General features: G+C 37.5%; 1 protein-coding gene across 2 annotated transcripts in view; it reads left to right on the top strand.

Moving 5' to 3' along the window:
• The window catches only part of LOC134664588 (forkhead box protein O), a 152,780-nt gene that overhangs the window by 115,905 nt on the left and 14,339 nt on the right, over positions 1 to 22,536 (top strand). The window contains exons 3-6 of one of the 2 annotated variants that reach the window (XM_063521310.1): positions 13,395 to 13,577; positions 16,620 to 16,720; positions 19,761 to 20,015; positions 21,732 to 21,928. In XM_063521310.1, coding sequence (XP_063377380.1) covers positions 13,395 to 13,577; positions 16,620 to 16,720; positions 19,761 to 20,015; positions 21,732 to 21,928 — 736 coding nt within the window. Of the gene's footprint in view, positions 1 to 13,394; positions 13,578 to 16,619; positions 16,721 to 19,757; positions 20,016 to 21,731; positions 21,929 to 22,536 lie in introns of both variants that reach the window. The other variant, XM_063521309.1, reaches the window with a different exon arrangement.

The raw sequence follows: 22,536 nt of genomic DNA, 5'->3' as shown, positions 1-22,536 counted from the left end.
CTGCTAGCCATGACCAGCATGCCACCACCACCATCGCTAGGTATCAGGTAACATTGCTAGTATTCAGAATGAGTCTCCAACTACAAAACAAACAGTAAGCCTCTCTGAACAAGCAAATTCGAATGCTCCGACATCATCCCATAATCCTATACCATCGCTATTTTCAGGTTTATCAATCTTACATCCTACTCTTCAGCTTCAATGCTTGCAGTAGCTACTCGATAAAAAAAAACTATAATTGTGACTAAAAAGAAGCCAGTCCAATCAAAACCTCTCACACTATATTGGAAATGTAGCGATTTACGGGAATTGGGCTAGTCAAAATTTAGTAGAAGTTTTCGAAAGGCCAGTAGTCACAGATAAAGTGTAAAAAAATAAGCCAAATAAAATGTAGGTAGCTGTTGCAGGGGAAGGAGCACTGAAGCTGCAGAGTAGGATGATAAACCTGAAAATGGCGATGATATATGATTATGGGATGGTGTTGTGGCAGGTTCAGAGTTCAGACAGGTTTACTGATCGACTCGTAGTTGGAGACTCACCTCTCTGAAGATGTACTAGCAATGTTACCTGCTTTGGCGATGGTGATGATGGCATGCTGGACATGGATAGCAGTGGTCGCTGGGCTGGGGTCGCTATCTGTTGTTCCATGATCGCTGTCTGATAACAGATGTAGGAGCTCTAGAGAAGATGGAGGCAACTACTAATCTATTTCTGGCCTGACCCTTGACTCTGAGGGTTGAGGAACAAGAGCAATCGGATTGCGAGTACTTTTTTGTTGTTGTAGCCTTATCTGTAATATCTGTGGCACTTAAATAATATAGTTAAATACTTTTAATAAATAGAATATCGTAATTTGTCCTAAAATCCTAATAATTTCTTAGTAAGACAGTAAATATTCTGCAACCTCAACCTGGCAATGAATCTTTAAAGATACATAACTCACCTCACAGTGAACCTGGCAGTGTCTCTCCTAGGATACATACCTAATTTAATGTTAATTTGTGAATCCTTGGCAGTGTGCATTTAAAGATACGTTGTATAAATAAAAAACTAAGATACTAAGATTTTTTTTATTATTTTTGTACCCTTAAGTCAACCATTAGTATCCCTTTTTTCAAGAAAAAAACACAAAATTCTATCAAAAAAAATCCTGCCAAGTTTAGGGTTAAGCAAACGTATCTTCACAATTTGCTGGCTGAATTCACCGCTGGGTTTAATTCTATGACGAAATATGTGAAGAATTTTCGTTTCCATCCAACGTTTTCTTCATTTATGTAGTCACTCGTATGTCATGTGTGTGGCGCGTCATTCTCTCGAGGAGAGTCCTTCAACGGCCCAGCATTCTGGCAATACTGGGAGCAGACCTTTCGTTTCCGAGCGTTATTAATGCCATGCTCGACAGCGAGGAAACATGGAAAGTTATTGTCCTTCAGTGACGAAATAATGTCGCAGAAGGAATCAGCGGAACGTGCGCGCGAGATTAACCCTGACCGCATCCAATCCGCCGGCGAGGGGCTGGAAACAGAGCCAGGCGCTATGCCCACTTGCTGCCTCCACCATGTAGGAGTCCCTGATGTGGTTAAAGGCTCATTGGATACGGGTGTCTGACCAACTAGCGCCCACAATGTCTGCGGCCAATGGGTTGGCTGCTGGGGGCGCACGTAGTCGAATGCTGATAGTGATCCTGCGGTGCTTCTCTACAAGACGGTGTCAGCATTTGTTGGTGGTTTTAGACGGTTGTCCTACCACAGGTTAGTCCGTCATCGCTCGTAAATGCAAACGCATTTCCCCAACGATAAAAAAAAAGGTGTGGTCAAGAGCAATCATAGTCGAATTTAGATCTGGGCAAATGCCAACTTCGTGCCACACACCGCCGCGGAGCATATAAAATTCACTTTTTATTGTAATTATGACGATACAACAAACATATCGCTTATTTAAATGTTGCTCATCTTTGGAATGGTGAAGTGATTTGACGGTTTAATGCGAATACGGTAGATCCAGACATTTTTAAATAGTTCTGCTGATGCATAAGACATTTCTTTATTTTTCTTTTTTTTATTAAAATCTAGTAGAATTTACAATTTGAAAATAAATTTGAATGATATTCATTGATTTATGATTTTCAGTTAATATGTTTAGTTTAGTTTATTTATCTCTCAATACAATGTTCACAGTTCATGTAAAATAATATACAAAATCAATTACTTGTCGTATAGTGATCGTCGTACAAAGTGAAATATTATAATAAATATTGTACACCACAAATATGGTAGACTGCGGAAAAGGACTTGTATCACCATTAACATCTTTTATATTTGTACCTGTGGTCTGACAATAAATAATTTCATTTCATTTCATTTATCAATCCAATTACAATTTAATATAAAAATTAAGGGGGTAGTTATATACAATGATATAAGTACATCTATAACCACATAGGTAACAATAAAAATTATGGATTTGATTTTTTATACAAGATATCTTTCTGTATTTGTAGGGCATTGTTGGATCTAAATATAGTGCGATATCGACACGAGGTCGTCGATAAGGGAGCCTTCGTCACTATCACGAGCATGTATTTATCGGCCCACGCGGCTTCGTTTCCCAGAGTTTGTTTGGAAACAAATGTGTACGTGTAAATTTTCCTGCTGTAGCTCAGACTAAATACTAACAGACTGCCTGTCAAAATGGAACGCCTGCCGAATCATTCACAGATGACTCATGATGACCATATATTTTTATTTGTCTACCTTGTCTATTTCTTCTACGAGTATAAAGTTAAGGAAAACTACGAATTTCAGCGATTGAATTGATCATATTTTTCTCTGCCAATATAAATTTATATCAAAAGCAATTATGAGAGTTTTCTTTGCTCTAGAATTATTAAACAATTCCGGAATAGACCCTGGACCGATCCTTGACGTTAGGTTATCTAAAAGCACTAGTAGAACTATCGATTAGCTTAATTAGTTATACCGCAAGGCTAATTGCTACGATAGCATGATTTCTGTTGTATAAAAGGCTTTTTTATCCTCTGTTTATCTTTCGTCTCTAAAGGTTATTGTTACCCGCCGTTTAGAAGGCAATTGTGAGATCTGTAATTAATCTCATTAAAGGTTGAGATTCAACGTTTTTGACAGTAATTATATGACACAAAACATTGACTTCATTGATGTTATTTGCCAGTGTATTATTTCCGGTTTAAAGATTCTTTATTTGCCATACAAATGTTTTTTTTTCCAAAAGATCAAACCAAAATATTTGAGCTCACATTTAAAAACTAATTTTATAATTGAATTAAATTACGTCGGAATTTCTGAATAGTTGTAACAGATGGACAAAGATAATTGTAGAAGCACCCTTAATTCGGCTTTTATCACATAAGAACTTAGTTAAAGACCATAGACCGCTTTAGAAAGTTAGAAAGCAATAAAACCATAGAGCTCTTACGGGTTCTTCTGTTTTGCCTACACCTATCTCAGCAGAACATTAGCCGGACCATTAACGTGATTTATACGGAACCCAGATATAAATCCACGGATCCGTAGTTCGGAGCACGCTTGCGTATTTATTTGCTGTTGCCTAAGATCGGGAGGTTGCGGTTTTTTTCTAAGGTTGAATAGGAGAACATATAGGTTAGAACATACCTACATATTACAACTATGGCTTCTTACATCAAGGTTTACTTTGGCAAATTATTTTTTGTATAAAATATTATGTTCCATTTTTTATCTTGATGCATATACACCCAAACACTGGGTTTTTAAATTCCAAACCTGCGGTTTTGAGGTTTTTAACGCTGTTCTGTTTCATTATTTGCGTTTTATTTCATTACATTTGTATGTAATCACTATTTATTTAATAAACATGCTACTTTATTTTTTTTTGTATATCAAAATCTAACTTTACCTAATTATATCAAAATAGTTTAATGCACGCACGAGTCACGACAGTACTTCCGAGATCTAAAAACATTAAGCCATGTTTTTTATGGTAACAAAAGCTTTAAATAATATGCGTAGGCAAATTGATTTATTAAATTACGACCCTCAAACTTATAATTTTATTCTGAACGCATACGTTTGGAGTGAAAGTTAAATAAGTCACCTGACCTTGTCATTCAAACTCCTGAGCCAACGAAACAATCGTAATAATTTCTTCAAGAGCCAAAACTCGATAAATTATATTCAATTCCCTCTCATCTCATGGAATTGTTAGGTTAATTCACACAATTATCCGTTTGTAAGCTCGAGGAAACTTGGCATGTAATATTTAGAGAATTGTTTGGTTGAATTTATCTTTACTTTTCGTGGAATCCATCATCGAGCTTTGGCGTAACATTTCACTCACATACCTATAAAATTCTTAAGGTTTTAGTGGGATTCGGTAGATTAATTTGATTATTTTAATTACTTAACCTTTTGAAGAACTTTTCAGCAATAATTTCAACCTACACCTAAAAAATCCGAGCCACATTTCCATAAGTTTTTTTGATTATTTTTGTGACATTTAAACGCGTTCAAAGCCTACGGTAACCACTTATCATTAAGTGGGCTCCATGTTTTTTCCCTGTGATGCAATAGAATAAAAAATAGTTTTATAGATTAAACATCGAAAAATATTTTTTTAATACAGTTGCTCAAAAAGTGCTACTTTACGTAGCTGTTTAGCGTGCGGAAAGTTGGTTATCTCGAACTAGTGCTTTTTACTTTTCCAATTTTTTTAAATTTATACTTGTTCCAATTCACGACTACTTATTGATGAGTGTTAATATTAGTTTCCTTTAAACGTCGTAATCAGCATAAAAACCTACCGTTAATGTAAGAATACGAAAAATATTACATATTTCATATTTAATTACTTACCTCTTCATCATTATAACACGTTTATTTTTTAATATTCAATATTGAAAATTCCGTTCTTAATAAGTTGACTGAATGGAACGGAATAGCTGCCAAACGCCCATAGATATAATATACTTAAAGACGACGTCTAACCGAGCTGTCACTGTTACCACTTTTGTTTAGTGTACGATTAACAATGTTTTTCTTATTTTTTCGCAACTGTATTAAAAAACGTCGTTCGATACACGTGCGGAAATGTCATTCTTCACTCGTCCCGAGTCTTGCCACTCGCCTGCGGCTCGTGGCAAGATATCTCGGTACTCGTGAAGTAATGACATACCTTCCGCACTAGCATCGAAATGTACTATTTCGACTATTATCTTCAAGTATTAAAAAATAATAAATTTTAAAGTACCTTTTCAAATGCGTCTAAGATTTTCAATGCATTAATTCCAGATGAAATTCCTGACATGGAATAAGCCACTGTTCCCCGCGAAAACGTAATTATATTTCCCGGTTTTAGCTTGGTGGTTATGCGACTTCAAACGTGAAAATGATTCGAAATGACATTCAAATCAGGCCAACTCCGAAATCCAACCTCCGCACAATCGAATTACTAAAATTTCAATGTTTTATCAAGTTAAACTTTGCTTCGGCAGCTGTAAGTGAATTTATTTGTACTTAGTTATCGGCGCCGGGAAAAGTCATCTTGCTAACGTTTCGTTAAGTTGAATAATTAAATTTGTCACTGGCGGTTGACACGTCTGGATTTTCTTCCGAATTTCTCAGTACCGTCACGTTTGCGGCCTCGGCCTCTCTCCCCCCCTCCTGCCCTCCTATTGTGTAATCGCGATTTCCTAATTTGAATTATTTATTATTTGATTTAACACCTCGAGGATTTTCGGAATGGCTCCAATTTCTCTTCCGATTTGGTTTTATTGATAGAATTGACACTTGATGGGAATTTGATAGACTGGGCGATTGAATATTTCTTAATTCGTTTTGGTCCTGGATGATTTGACTTTTTTTTTATTTGCCTTCTTAAATACTTTAGGCTAAATCGGCTGTGTGTACATTGCAGAGTGTATGTCAATACACAATACCTACTTAGCGCATTTCAACATCCAGTTTCTTTGTTACCGAACCCAAACTCAATGAAGTTGCTTTTGTCTTATTACTTACTTAGTACCCGTAGCTGTCTAGCATTCTATAGGTATGCAGGTTTTTATATGACTCTATGCATGATCGTCTAATCAAATTGAAACCTCTATGGTGCGTTTTATGTTAGATAACATGTTAGACTCTCATTGATTACATTTTCAATCCTTCACTAGTAGTACCTACCTACCTACCTAGCTACATAGTATGTAAAATTTACAACAATTGATTGTTTATTTTGTGTACACGTAAAATTTTCCATAATACCTCAGTTTAATCTGAAAACGTACACGCGACGCCATTTCATTCATGACATCTATCAATTGTACTGAATTTTTGTATGCACATTTATATTTATATGGCATTTGTATGCATGTGTTGTGAAGCATTTTCGGTTAAACACGGGACTGAACAAAAAACTAAATAACGTTCGTTGTTATATTTTACAGCTATTGAACTTTTTAAGTAAATAAAAACATTGGGGTATTTGTAATAAATAATCAACGATAATATTCGATCGATGCTTTTAAAACTATATTTTTCTAAACACGTTTATTAATATCTCTTAGTTATAACATTGTTTGAACATTTCATGGCGGGACAAATACTACCTCTCATTATAGGAACTCCTTCTTTCTGTGATTTTTTTTAAATTTATTTTGAACATTAACCAGTACATAACATACGTACAACTAGATTTGTAGTACAACGTACCTAGTGTACTTAAAATACACAAGAAAACAAACCTGGAGGTTCATTATGAAGAAAAAAAAAATGTTAACATAAAAAATCATAAAAGTAAAATCAAACTTTAAAGATATGGCCAAACATAGTTATATAGTATTAACAAACTTTCTGCACTATTTCTAAATCTTTTACAAAATGTACAGATCCATGACATAAAATTAAAGTATCGTAAGTGTATAATTCAATACTAACTGCGACACCCTGACTCACTCGTGAATAATTCAGAATCCTTCGGTTGCGCGACCGCTCCGCGTTTCAGACGCTCCCAAGGCGATTCATGTCTTAACTCTATTGAATTGTCTTTTGTTATATTTGGTATATAATGTTTTAAATTCGATTAACTTACCACGTAACTACATACATGAAAGTAGTCTATTTTTTGAAAGACATAATTTGGTGTTTTTGCTTTTTATACGTACATGATACAATGCGTTTACCTTTAATATGTGAAAATTGTATTTAAGTACATTCAATATTTAATTTAAAGCAAGTAATATTAATAAGTATAGGTACTTACAATAATCATAAAGTCAAGATAACAAGCATTTTAAGGCCTGTTTTTTGACAAGGCTACATTAAAATAAATTATAGGATCCCCCAGACCCCCACAGTCAGTAGACCCCACACTAGCGTCTCCCGAGCGTCGGCGCCTAGTCAACTCTACGGCTGCTGCTCTATGAAACGTTGGCGCAACGTTTTGGCGATACCATTTCCCATAGCGTTGACTAGACGCCGACGCTCAAAAAAAGCTAGTGGCAGGTGTCTCTTACTGCCGTATTCGAACTTCAAGATATTCACAAGAGACGACACGTACTAGATACGTTATAGTTTAGCCATCAACTAGTTCTCTTTTCCAGCGCAATTCGGGCAACCAATGTCACTTTTACGTTAGATAGCGTAAGATATCTATTAGATGTGAATTGGATCTAAGTCATATCCTGAGGAAATCGTTCAAGAGTATCTCCAGAATCGCGCAAATGTCAAATTTGACAGGTTAGATCTTAAACATTCGTTATCATACCTTCGTGATGTCTAAAAAATGTCTATTTCAAAATCCGAATCGGGCCCATATTTTCACTCGAAATTAACCCTTTAGTCCGTAGCGGCAACAGACTCGCTATCATACTTTAAAACAAAAACTCATCTCTACTATAAGAATTACGGTTCGAAATCGAATGACTAGAAAGCAATGTCAAATGGTTAAAGGGTTAAAAGGGGAGCCTAATATTCACAATTTTCAAGATATTATTATACAGGGTGATTCAGGAGACGTGAGCAGGACTAAGACTGCGCCTTTTGTAAATTATAAGCAACTGATTCGTATCAGTATTAGTGAGATTAACGTTAATTTTCTACTCGTGTTGAAAAAAAAAATTAATAAATTTATTTACGACATGCATGGTCACCCTAAAATTAGAATACTAAACTACTAATATTCTGTGTCAAATTGATTGTCATCACTGTCATCACGGTCTGGTTACTTTTGAAAACTCGTATCTCACTCAAGTTTGACAGTTTATTTCTTCGTAATCAAATGCTGTCATTACGGTTAAAGAGGTTTTATGGTTATTAAGTGGGTCTTGTATTGATGATTGATTGTAGAGAATTAAATTTGCCCTCACCAAAAAGTTAAAAAATAGGAAAAATTGTGGTTGTTTCACCTAAATACAACGGTGATCGGTCAATTATCAGTTACTGAGTGTGCAGGATTAGTCCTGCTCACGTCTCATGAATCATCCTGTAGAAATAGGTCCAATAAAATACCCTATACGTTAGATATTGTGAAAAATGGAGATACCAGAAATATTCATCGGCAATGTCGATTAGCCACTTGGAGTCGACAATCCGCGGCATTGCCTCTGATGGCTCCTCTACACGATGGGCCAACGTCGGCGACTCCAAGGGACGCAGCCATGCGGTAGAATGAGATACCAATATTACTTGCCCCCTCTAACGTATAAATGCGTCACTTGGAGTGGCCGGCGTTGGCCCATCGTGTAGATGAGCCATGAAGCCGTGAGGCCATAAAATGCCAAAATCATAATTCAATTCGCTGAGTATGGCGTAACATGATATCGTAGAACAATGGATGCTGTATACAGTGCGTTGGATTTGGAATAACAGTTTTGATTTTTAAAATTTCTCTAATATAAACTTTGGTACTGTAACCAACCCCATAAGGTGCAAAATCTACATTTTTATATTTGCCAATCTTGTTACATAGGTACGTAGGTTTATAAAATTAGCTATCTTTTTAAATATTATATGACTTTCATAAGTTTCATAACATTATACTTTCGGTATGGTATTAAGTACTTGGGCACCCAAGAAGTAAGTACCTAGTCTTAAAATAACGACTTTTTATATTTATCAAGGCAAGTACCTACTACGAGAATATTGCTGAAGAGGAGTGTTGTAAGATAAGTCACTGACACTTTGTTTTACTTACATCTTACACATTGTTATACTAACAGAAGAAGATTTGTAATCATGATAATTAATCCCACTACGTTAGACCCCGTCCTCATAAAGTATTTTTTATTTTTTATTACTTACTGAATATTAAAAAAACGTAGAAGACAAATTAAATATTATTAGCACCTAATACTTCGTACTTACCACTAAAGTAAATACATAATATACTACAGAAAGTAGGAATAATAAAACCACCATCTTCTAAAGCTTCTTCGTAGCGAAAACCTTAAAAACTGTACTTAACCAACTCCATAAAACACAGCAAAGACACTTCACACCAAAACTAGCCTACTACATCTCGCCCTACTTTGCAAAGAGTAGAAATTCGACAAAATTTAAGTCGACGGGGCATTTAAGGGGAGCCGAGGAGACGGTTAATTCACCCTGTAAGGGTCTGGCTGGCGCCGCGAATCCTGCCGTAGACAAAACGCGAGCGAACCGATATGATAGACGGTTAACCTTGTTAATATTCTTTGACATAGTTTGGGATTCATTAGTAGGCACTGTTAATGGGAGTCGTGATTCCAAAGGATTGCTAGGATATTTCAATTGTAATTTGGTTTCAAAAGTGGTGGAGACTTGTTGATTTTAATTGATTCCTACAAATATTAAAGACGATGACGTTCCGGTAGGTCAAAAGTTTCCTTTTTTATTGTATGCGTGCAGTAAATTATTTTCAGGAGGATTTCTTTTTTCCAAGGGTTATCTATCTTTATTATGATTTAAGTATTCTTTAATAGTTTATAAAATAAAATAAAACAATTCCTATACAAAAATGTCTAATTGCAATTAACCTTACATAATTATATTTTGCAACCGTCAAACATTGTCAGCTTCGTCGCGTCTAAGCTATGACAAGGAATTCATGATTTCTTGATTCGTCCACATAAAACACGGCATTCAGCCCGCTCAATCTCCACCAAAGCATGCTGAAATACGGCCGAAGCCGTAATGTATACGCCCCGGAAAAAAGAAAACAGGTAAATTACAAGCCTACGTATTACGTACGTGATGCCGCGGAGGCAGAAAAATCGATTAGCCTTAGTGCGACTCAGCAATATTCTGAGAATATGTAGGAACTATGTATCTTAATTGGGAAATTCCACATAGTATAAAGCCTCATAACCCACGCAAAAAAAAAATATATGTAAATAAAAACCAATAATAACACTGGTACTAATAGAACTCTATCTATTCTTTAATTTTAGACTTTGTATAGTTGTTGTTAAAAGTTTTAGGCGAGCCGATGTTGATGCAGAATTGTTATCAAGCAGTTCAATATTAATTTGGCCTTTGATTTCAGGTGTAAACTTTTTCTAAGATCATACAAATTGATTAGCTATTGTACTCTTACCTAGTTTATTTAACAAACAAAACGAAAAGGGGGACTGACGCAACTGTGACGTCACACACCCCACGAGAAAGATCTCATTTTTCTCATTTTCTCTCTCTCTAGTTTTCTCATTTTTTACCGAGTTACAGTAGTTAATGAGCGCTATTCTTAGCCTTTTATTTTATTAATTGCAATCCAAAAGTCCATCAGAGATTGGGGTGTTAAAAGAACTGCTGTGATGAAATCAACCAATTACTTTAGATACATACATTTTCGTAGTGCGTGGGCCGATAGCCATTTTTTCCGAACGCTACTACTTGTCTTCATAATCTTGCGGAGACAATAAATAATTCGGATATTCAGTGTAACCCGGTGAATGCTGAAACTGCATTAAACAAAAGGTCCCAATAGAGATATTTATAGCTTTGTTCCCTATTTTCAAAGTAGAGAAGTTATTTGGACTGTATTATTTAAAATACTTCGACGTAAATAGCTTAGTCTAGTCTTTTAGTGGTTTTAATAGCAGTTTGTATACATTAGAAATTATTCTATTGACCCATTTCCAATATTAGAATCGCGAAACTTCAAGCAAAAAACACGTTTACTACAGAGCTCATCATCACCTCCATTTACCTCATTTCCAAATCAAATTATTTTATTTCTGCATTCAATTCAATCATTACAAGTTTTTTCATTGGCAAACAGGTTTTTTTTATTTGGGTTACTTTTGTATCTACTAATTATAGACTTGGTCTGTTTTTTTTTTTTAAGTTAACTCAGTAAAGTTGTACTTATTCTCAGTATAATACATTTCCAAGTGATAATTTAATAGCTCCGAGTAAGTCAGGTTGTCAAGCAACATGTCGGCGACATGACTTGCGGACGTGTCGCGTTAAACGCCTGGTAGGGTCTCCTGGCGACATATCCATCAGCCCGTCGACAGGCCATTTGTTGCGTGTGTTTTCACACTTGATAAATCGCCGGACTTGTCCACATTTTGCTGGATTTATACACGTCCAATTGTTGCACATACATTAACCCGCCAGATGATGTTTCATTTGTAATTCAGTTTCGAGTCCTTCGTATGCGATAAACTAACTGCGTAGGTTCATTTTAATATCACGCTATAATGTCATGATGTTTATAATATGGTAACGCAGGACTCTTTAGAATATTGAAAACAAAAGCTTTTTTAAATTCTACATTTGTTTATTTATTTCTAGGGTGAGTTAAAAAATAACTACAGCTAACTTGAAGCAAGTTCTAGTGCCCGTAAGATTGGAGCTACGTTCTTGTATAAATATTATATTTTACACCAGAATCCCTAGTGTAAATTTCTAACGAGCGTTCGCATTTGCGTTATGTCTGTTTTTGTATGGGATTTTGAAGAGCTTTGGAAACTCAAAGTAGTCAAAATCCTATACAAAATGACACTTAACGCAAATGCGTACGTCACGTCACGCTATCGAATGAAATTTACACTGAGGTAACAACACCATCCATCACATTCATGCGACATCGTTTGAAATTCCAATCGGTCGGGGATAAAAAATATTTCAAATGAGGACACCGTATAATCTACGACGACATACAATAGTGGGGACATGGGCACCACATTTTACGGAGTTAATGTCTCAAACACAAACTGGAAAAATTGTATTATAGCATCGGAAAATCTGAACATATACCCTTAAAGATATTAGATCCATAACAGTCTCTTACTGCGGCGCTCCCGCGTATTTCATATTTTTGCATAACGCTCCTCAAACTGAACATTTCCATGGCACACTGCGAGAAAATCAAAGTGATTTACATAAGCTATAGTGGTAACCAGAATGTATGCATCGCGGATGTGGACTTGGGTATGTCGTCACTGCTAAATAACGCGTGAACGATGGAAGGAAAGATACAAGATTGAGTTTTATTTGTTATCCTTTTATAGCATTTAATTTCGCAATATGATTATTTCGTAAGAATAGGTACTTAATATTTGAAATAGTATTCAAAAATCATAAAAAATACAGTTACGTACAGAAAAAATGGCTTAAAGAAAATTTAATAAACTTTACCGAGACAGAAGGACACGAATTTCCTGTGATTTAGAAGAAAAACTTCACATATTTACATAAGACGAAACGATACCGGTAAGTGGCAGTTCTCACAGGCCACGCAGAATATTATTTATGGACTCCTTTATTGCTAAACTTCATTCGTTGCTGCGGTCGCTTTTATTCCTTCGACGGGAAAAAGTTGTGAGATTTTATTGCCGGTGTGAGATAGGACACGTTATTGCACTAACTTTTAACGGTAGCGAGAATTAAAATAGAATTTTTGTGGTTAGCAAAAGTGGTCGCCCGGATATGTCCGCGACCTGCCGATTCGCTCGCTTTATGGCCGGCTATTTATAGCCTCCTTTACCTCAGCGAGCTATTTGACTACACTGGCACTACAACATAGTAATGCTTCGCCACATTAATATGCTCAGAGCTTCACGTTTTTTGTACCTACTAGTGCTGTAACGACTCCATTCTTATGTGTAACTGCGCATAAGACTTCTCGGGTTTTTTTAGTCACAACACTTTTATTTTTAGAGTCTTCACAGATAAACTTAAAAAGATAATAAGGACTCCTTATATTATATACCTTAATGTAAATGTTGTACAGAGGCGACACGAGTCAAACAAGAACGTAAGCCGCCTATTAAGTATATGACTAAAGTGTATAAAACTGAGTTGATTCAAATCTAAGATACTTTTTCCCAACACTATGTATTGAATACGCCTAGTGATTCGAATATAAATGACCATTTTTACATAAACGCATGTCTATTGCAGAATTCGATCCGGCATAACCTGTCGCTGCACAACCGGTTCATGCGGGTGCAGAACGAGGGCACGGGCAAGTCGTCCTGGTGGATGATCAACCCGGACGCCAAGCCCGGCAAGTCTGTGCGGAGACGGGCGGCTTCTATGGAGACGTCGAAATTTGAGAAGAGAAGAGGGAGGGTCAAGAAGAAGGTAGGTAGCGTTAAAAGAACTTCGTCCAACTAGTTGCCTATGACATAAATTCCGGGCCACGAATAAGTCGTCCTGGTGGATGATCAACCCGGACGCCAAGCCCGGCAAGTCTGTGCGGAGACGGGCGGCTTCTATGGACACGTCGAAATTTGAGAAGAGAAGAGGGAGGGTCAAGAAGAAGGTAGGTAGCGTTAAAAGAACTTCGTCCAACTAGTTGCCTATGGCATAAATTCCTGGCCACGAATAAGTCGTCCTGGTGGATGAGCAACCCGGACGCCAAGCCCGGCAAGTCTGCGCGGAGACGGGCGGCTTCTATGGAGACGTCGAAATTTGAGAAGAGAAGAGGGAGGGTCAAGAAGAAGGTAGGTAGCGTTAAAAGAACTTCGTCCAACTAGTTACCTATGACATAAATTCCTGGCCACGAATAATTCTTCCTGGTGGATGAGCAACCCGGACGCCAAGCCCGGCAAGTCTGTGCGGAGACGGGCGGCTTCTATGGAGACGTCGAAATTTGAGAAGAGAAGAGGGAGGGTCAGGAAGAAGGTAGGTAGCGTTTAAAGAACTTCGTCCAACTAGTTGCCTATGACATAAATTCCTGGCCACGAATAATTCTTCCTGGTGGATGAGCAACCCGGACGCCAAGCCCGGCAAGTCTGTGCAGAGACGGGCGGCTTCTATGGAGACATCGAAATTTGAGAGGAGAAGAGGGAGGGTCAAGAAGAAGGTAGGTAGAGTTAAAATAACTTCGTCCAACTAGTTGCCTATGACATAATGTTATTTTGACTTTTGGATATGTTAGAAAAATACAAAATTTAACTGATGTTTGGTATGAATATAAAAACATTCTTCCAAATCACTCATCCAAAACTGTTGCTTGTAACTTTATAACTATTCTACCGGTTTGTGGAATTAAGATTAGAAATACCGAAGTCATACATGAGTCCACATTAAAGAACTAATGATCCAATGTCCAATATGTCATACTATCATAGACAGTTTCCTTACTTTGTGGTTAACCAGAAGCTATTTTTACTCCATGTTAACCTACTAATTTATCAGTTTTACATTACGTCTTCTTTAACACTAGTAAGAACTTGAAGCAAAGGGTTGTATTGTACACTTAATGCAATTAAATAATGAAGTACCGTAAAACAGGGTGAAAAGACACGATTTTCAACTTCAAGGACGATTTTCACCAATAATCCAAATGATAAAAGTAAAAATTTAGACATCATTTTATGAGTCTTGGTTAGTTCTTCAATTTTGCATTTGTGAAATCAATTTTCCCACCCACCACCCACCCAATTCAGGGAAAATCAAAGAAAACGGCCTGTTTTCTCCATATCCTTAAAACGGGGTCGATAGACACACGAAAGGGGTGAATAGAAATATGAAGTTTTAGTTGTCATAGGCATCGAATATGGTCATTATTATGTTGATACTCTATTGGCAAATAGTATATATATCTCTTAAACAGTTATTTGATACAAACATATTTTTTCGTGTCTTTTAACCCCCAAGGCGTGTTTTTTCATCCCTTTGTGGTATCTAATCACCCCCTAAGGCGTAACGATTCACCCCCTATGACGTAACTATTCACCCCATATGCGTGTCCACTGATCCCTTTTTCACGTAAAGTGCTTGTTGAGAGTTTTTTGCAAAAAAATGCTTAATTATAGAGAAAATTGGTGATATTATTTATTATTTAGGTACTACAGATACTATATTACCAGGTTAGCTAACTTTAACTACGTTAATGTCACTACATTTACCGCTAGAACAAAGTTCAGACATGCTTTATTTCTTACCTCGGTGAGGCCTTCCTTTAGAGCCAAAAAAATCTAACTTTTAGGCAGTTTGATTAACTTCTTTTGGTATCAATGTAGAGAATAAATAGTCTACTATATACGTATTCCGAAAAATCTGATTTTAGAGATGTACGTTTTTAAATATAACAATTTGAAAGAAAAAGTTCAAAATTTCTCTATTCACCCCGCGATTTCTGTTGACCCCGTTTTACGGTATTTAATATTAGTTAGCACTACTGTTACATACCTGTTACATACCACTTCCAAATTTTACGACTTTACTTCTTCATGTAAAGCTCACGCGTTGTTGCTGTCCGTGAGGGTTATTTATAAATGAGTGCTCATTTGATTAATCCATTTAAAAGTTATAATGGTTAAATGAGATTAGAATAAGGGTTAGGCTACGTTCACACGGCGACTATTCGATTCGATATTTTCTCGCGTACGGTTTTATCGTATACGGGACGTCTGTTCACACGGCGCAAGATCCATTCGGTTTTTCTCGTATACGGTATTGCCGTATACGTGACAACCTCTCACACGGCGTCTATTCGATGCAATTACCTGCCGCCACACCACCAGTCGTTGAGTGCACGCCGACATGGATCCTCGTATTCCATTTCTTTTATATGTTTATTTATTATTATTACCTGTTAAACAGACTCTGGCGCAGTGGTCGTCACGTGTTGAAGATCTTGTGGTCAAATAAAACTGATGTCTTCTGAATATCACGTATTTTAGTAATCGACAATAAAAAAATCATGTAGAAACTTGTATAAGTAAAATTGTAAAATAAAATAAAATTGTGCAGCTAGTGGGCGGAAGCCATATTTGCAAGAGATTTGCGCCCCCGTGCGCGTCTCGTATAAGAGAAACCAGTTTATCCGTGTGAACGACTCAACGTAAACGTAAGCGCCACTGAGTATCGCATTCGATAAAATCGTTTCGAGAATCTCGCATTCCCAGTGGCAAGACCCTACGGTATACGGTAAAAAATATGTCTCGAATACGAGATTTTCTCGTATAGACGCCGTGTGAACGATTTTCAGGTTACCATACAAATTTTGCTGTCACTACGATATTCGATAAAATCTCGTGTACGGTATACGAGAAAAATTACGCCGTGTGAACGTAGCCTTAATGTTTGTAATAAAAGAATACATTCCTTTTTCGAAAGTGGTGAAAAAATGTAGGATATTCTAGTGCTTCTTAATGAAATGTGCTAATCTTACAGGCGGAAGCGTTAAGAAATGGCGCCACAGCCGACGCGACTCCCAGCCCCAGCAGCTCCGTCTCTGAAAGTCTCGACATGTTCCCAGAATCACCCATGCACAGGTATGTACCCTTAAACATTTCCCTGCTTATTTTAGAAGTATTATTATAGATTTTATCATTGGAACGTAGGTAGCAGCTATTAGACTTAGTTACGAGATTTCAAAATCAGATAACAGTCATAGATATGACGGGAACTGGAACAGCCGTGGCTTTGAGCCAATAAAAGAGCACGATGCACTTTAACAACATAGTTGTGATACTAATTTGACAGAAAAGCATAACAATTTACCTACACGGGCAAAGCTTTCCAACCCCTGCCAAAATCTCGACGCGACTCCATATTTTATTAAACGGCATCCAGTTCGAAATATTGAAATTTTATTACTGCTAGATACAAAGTGAGGCACGCAACGAAACATACACTTTATAATAAAACCATCGGCAGCGTTGACCAAGCCAATAAAACTGAGTTATAGCAACTCTGCTACTTTATGATAAAAGGTTTTAAATCATGCACGACCATTAGATGATGAGTTATGTGGACGTTGGATCTCGTCATTTCGCCAATATTTAACCTTTTTATTGCCGAATATCGGATAGTGAGGATAATCTACAGTTATTTTGGATGATCTTTGTTCGTTGGTTCACGGCTAGAGTTGGTAAAAGTCGAGTCTCACGAGTCTGAAGAACTTGACTTGTTTTCACGAAACTACGCGTAGCGTAGGCTTTGCGACGAAAGCTTTAGGTCCCGAGTCGAGCCAAACTCAAAAATCTTCATAAATCGTTCTACATTAAGTCTGCATAGGAGTAATAAAATTGTCGCTAAGAAACAACATGGCGTAAATCTCACTTGTTACGGTTACGACACAACACGTATTAAAAATTGTGTTAAAAAACTGGTCAAGTGCGAGTCGGACTCGCGTTTCAAGGGTTCCGTACATCACACAATTTTCAACAATTTTTTTTTGTACGTGTAACGTGACGTGAGTGAAACGTCTTGAAAAACCCGAATGAGTCAATCAAGTTTTCAACATATGTAATATGAAGTTTTCTGGCGTGGTGGCTTATATCTCTGCAAATATGCAAAGTAGCTTAGATAGGAAATTAAATGCCGAACAATGGTACAAGTGTCTAAATGCGAAGACTGAAGACCGAGCTCCGCCAGGCGTGTCTCACTCCGCGATTTCGTCGCTTTGCTACAGGTAGCTAAAAGTACATCAGTTCGACCCCAATTTTGGGGTTTGCCATAAGCCGCGCGTGGCGCTGTCGCCACCTAGCGGCCATATCTGTGCTGATCGTGACAGACGCGTTTTGTTAGAGAGTGAGTCTTCTGTACCTAGTACTATTATTTATTCTGTGGCTCCGCGTAGAGCTTAAAACTCGGAGCGTCCGACGGGTCGCGCTTCCTACAACTTCCGCAAGTGTTTTAAAAGCGAAGGCCGAAGAGAGATAATACCTACAAGGTGGCCAAAAAATACGCACATTCCCGTAGCCAGGGAGGTTTTGGGATTATACCTACTGAGCAACATTTACTATGGGACCCGAAATCGCGAAAAAAAATGTATCCTCCCATAGAAAACGGACCAGCCAAAACGTATGAAACAGCCAAATTTTTCTTCGCGATTTCGGGGTTGCACGTCGGCAACGGGAATACACTTAGTTTATTTTTTGGCCACCCTGTATAGTGCTTTTTAAAACACGTGACAATACCTAGTAACCTACTACCTAATCAATCAGTACTACAAGTACCATTGCGGCTGTGTGCCAGATACAGCCTAGTCGCATTTTTTTATCTACAGTCCAACTCACGCTTGAAGCTAAAGGCACGCCTCTTCGGGACGCTTCGGGTCTTCGGCCTTATGCGGATATCGGCCTAGGGCCTTTGCAATAGCTGTCTAGAACTCTAATACATCACGTTTCACTTAAACCATTGCGGCTGTGTCCCTAAAAAAACCTAAACCGCATTTTTGTTTTTAAATCCGACTCACGCTTGACTCTAGATTTCTAATAAGTTTTCCTGTCATCTTTAGGTAAAGGACTATTTTGTGTATTTTTTTCAGAATTTTAGACTTAGTAGTTTCGGAGATAGAGGGGGGGGAATGGTCATTTTTTGTCTATTTTCTTGAATAACTTCTAAAATTTTTATCGTAAATTTATAAAAAAAGTATATTTGAGATTCTCACAATGAGCTCTTTCGTTTGATATGTAACACGGCATAGTTTGCAAAACTTTGATTTTTAATTTTATGGTTTACCCCCCAAAAGTAGCCCCTATGTTTAAAATTCATTTGTTGACGTTACATATCCGTTTTTGGGTCACAGACTTACATATGTGTACGAAATTTCAACTTAATTGGTCCAGTAGTTTCGGAGCAAATTGGCTGTGACAGACGGACGGACAGACAGACGCACGAGTGATCCTATAAGGGTTCCGTTTTTTCCTTTTGAGGTACGGAACCCTAAAAAATCTAGTCTTTACAGAATACTCAAGTTTTATTGATTTTATTGGCTTGATTCCAAGTCGAGTCTCAAAGGACTCCGAGACTCGACTGTTTACCAACACCGTGCTCAGCAACGGCCGAAGCACATTTCTTACAACGTTATATTGTCATCTGATATAGCAATAATCATATCTCCGCGCTGACCATTGAATCCTTTTATAGTGATCGCTTCATTTACCGTTACGCTTTTTATTTTATATGTTAGAGGGCGATTTAGGCATTAGATTTGCATGTTTTCTCTTCTGTAATTTAGTTATACAGTTGACTTAGCGTTAAGGTTTTTTTAGGTTTTTTCTGCTGTACATTTTGATTATTTGCACAAAGTTTTGGATAATGACGCCAGTATAAAAAGACAAGCAGCAATCAATACTTCGCTTCTGAAAAACCCAATTTAATACAAAAAATATTAAATCTACGTGATTAAATCCATCAAGTCGTTTTAGCCTTAAGGCGTGCAATATAAATACTCAAACATAACATTTCATACAAATGGTGGGTACAATACATTCAAGAAATGACTTGTCTTCTTACTGGCAATGACACTATCCAAAGTTTTCCTTCAAATTATTTATTTGACGCTTTTTCGCTTGCGCGTAGCAGCAATTTCCAGCTGTCGCCAGCGAACGCGGAGACGTTCCGACAACGCGCGTCGTCCAACGCGTCGTCCGTCGGCCGCCTGTCGCCGATTCCGTCGCTCATCGCCCAGGAGCCGGACTGGGTGGATTACGCGGCGAATACCGACTACGGGACGGACTACGCGAACACGGATTTCCAAGAGTACGCCCCGGCGGCCGAGCTGGCGGGCTCGCTGGCTGACTCGATGAAGTTGCAGGGAGCCGATCCATTCCTAAACACGTAAGCATAGTGACGAAGCAATCTCAGGGTAATACTAACACTGACCCTACAAAAAATTACTTACTCAAAGTTTCACCATAGTGCAGTTTTTGTAAAAAAAAATCTGTATCGTTTTCAAACCAAATCTTTAACGGAATTTGAATTACGTTGATATCAAAAAATTTATAAAAATAACAATATTTTTCCGTCAACAATAGTATTATTCATTTCAGTCAACAGTATATTATTATGTACCCTTTAGTTTTAAGACAGAAAAAAAGAATAAAATTTCCATTGTTCTATTTTGGAATCTCGGCTTCACATCTATTTGGATGTAACGCTATTCAAGTTTAATATGTAACAGGTTATTTGTGGCATCTCTATTACGTCTTGATTTTGACCTAAACATTGTTAGCTACTTGTGAAAATGTGCGTCACACCAAATAGGTAGTTCGTTTATAAACAAGCTCATATCGGTTGAACTTTTTCACACCGCCGAACCGTAAATTCACCTGATATTGAGTACTACTATTAAACCTACAGGTTGACGATATGGATAATATACGGTTAACGTTAACATAAGAAATGTATGACGCACTAGTTTTACTCTTCACAGGTTTCTGAAATTGAGTGAATCTTGAGCCATTACAACTCAGAATCCCGAACACTTGTAACTCTTTGTACTTGAGAATGTTTCGACTTTAAAATGCCCTAGGATTAAGATAAATTTAGTACGCTTGAGCGAGAACAGATTTTGTTTTGTAGTTTTTATGTTGCTTGCCTATTAAAATGAGTTGAAATCTGTTCTTTGTAGAAGCGGTTTTTATAGCTTAAACAATACCTAGAGGTCGTTATTAGCACCAAGTAAGTAGAATTTAGTTAGTGACAAGTTAATGTTTTAATTTTTTTTACAGAAGAGTTTCAACTTTTAGGTCGATCAGTTCTGAAAATTATCTAAAAATATTGGAAATAATGATTACAAAGAATTGTATATTAACGACCGTGATATTTATAAAACCTGACCAGTAATATAAGATCACGCGCCATGTTGCGGAATTTCATTGGAACTAAATTTTTCATACTTAACTGAACTGAACCTTGATATGAGATTAACAACGCCCTCTTAACGATGATCATATATTTCTAGTCGGGCCTTAAAACCATTCAGACCCGGGTCTGCCAGAAAAAAACAAAGAACTTCAATATCTTCCTCCATTTCTACGGGTTTTAAATCATTTGAGTAACAGAAATGGAAATACACTTTCTATTTTCAAATTTCGCTATTAACCACCAGCTGTTGTAAATGAAACGAATACCAAGACTATTACAATCACACTAATATCAGGTAAACTTTCACTCCACCAGCCGAAGTCGAAAAATTCACCTGATATTAGCTCCTACAGCTCGTTTTTTTTAGCATTAGAAAGAACTCCACAGAAGCAGGCGTGCAGTTTTTATCAGGCCCTTTATTTTATTTTATTTTTATTTTTTTATCACATACATGGATTCATCGCTGATCGCGCATTACATACATCGCTGATTTAATTGTTAATAATTATTGAATTATCTAATGTAGCATGGTCAATACATATAATTTACTTCAAATTATTACCGCTAAAAGTGCCGGATTTGGAACCACAAGCTTACTTCTGCGAAGTTCTTTTTAATGCTAAAAAAAGCGGACTAGAACTAATATCAGGCTCAGCAGGCTCCTATAACTAATCCCCAACCCCGCAGGTACGTGCCAACGACGTCATCATCATCGACCGGCTACCGCTACTCGTACTCGTGCCCGCAGCACCTGCACGGCGGCTGCGCGTGCGCATCCATGTTCAGCCACCCCGCGCACCCCGCGCACCCCACGCATCCACACGCGCTGGACCACTTCGTCAGGCCACCGCCACCGGCTGACCCCGCTGATATTATGCATACAGGTAATACTATCATTACCTAATCCAGGCGTGGCTCACTCCGCGATTTCGTCGATTTGCTACAGGTAGCTAATAGTACATCCGTTCGACCCCAATTTTGGGGTTTGCCATAAGCCGCGCGTGGCGCTGTCGCCACCTAGCGGCCATATCTGTGCTGACCGTGACAGACGCGTTTTGTTAGAGAGTGAGTTTTCTGTACCTAGTACTATTATTTATTCTGTGCCTAATATTCAAGAAAAGAGCGTACTCCCATCTTAAAGGCCGGCAACGCGCTTGCAACTCTTCTGGTGTTGCGGGCAGCGGTAATCGCTTACCATCAGGTGATCCGTTTGCTCGTTTGCCTCCTATATAATAAAAAAATGGATGTGTAGATTTTGGGGTCCCTTTCCCTTTTTTACACATTAAATTTTAAGTCATAATGTATTGTTTGTCATATTATCGTTAGTCCTAAAACTGAAACCGTTAACTATTTAGGATTTTCGTAAGGTTATCTTATAGATTAGGTTTGTTTTATGGCAATCCAAAGTCAAAAGTTACGCTTTTCGGAACCAAACAAATCATGACTAACAAAATGCTGACAAACAATACATTGATATGACTTAAAACTTTAT

Source organism: Cydia fagiglandana, chromosome 5 (assembly GCF_963556715.1).
Source record: "Cydia fagiglandana chromosome 5, ilCydFagi1.1, whole genome shotgun sequence".
In the NCBI taxonomy this organism is placed as follows: Eukaryota; Metazoa; Arthropoda; class Insecta; order Lepidoptera; family Tortricidae; genus Cydia; species Cydia fagiglandana.
The sequence above is the reverse complement of the archived record's forward strand: the minus strand, read 5'-3'. Positions and strand labels throughout refer to the sequence as shown.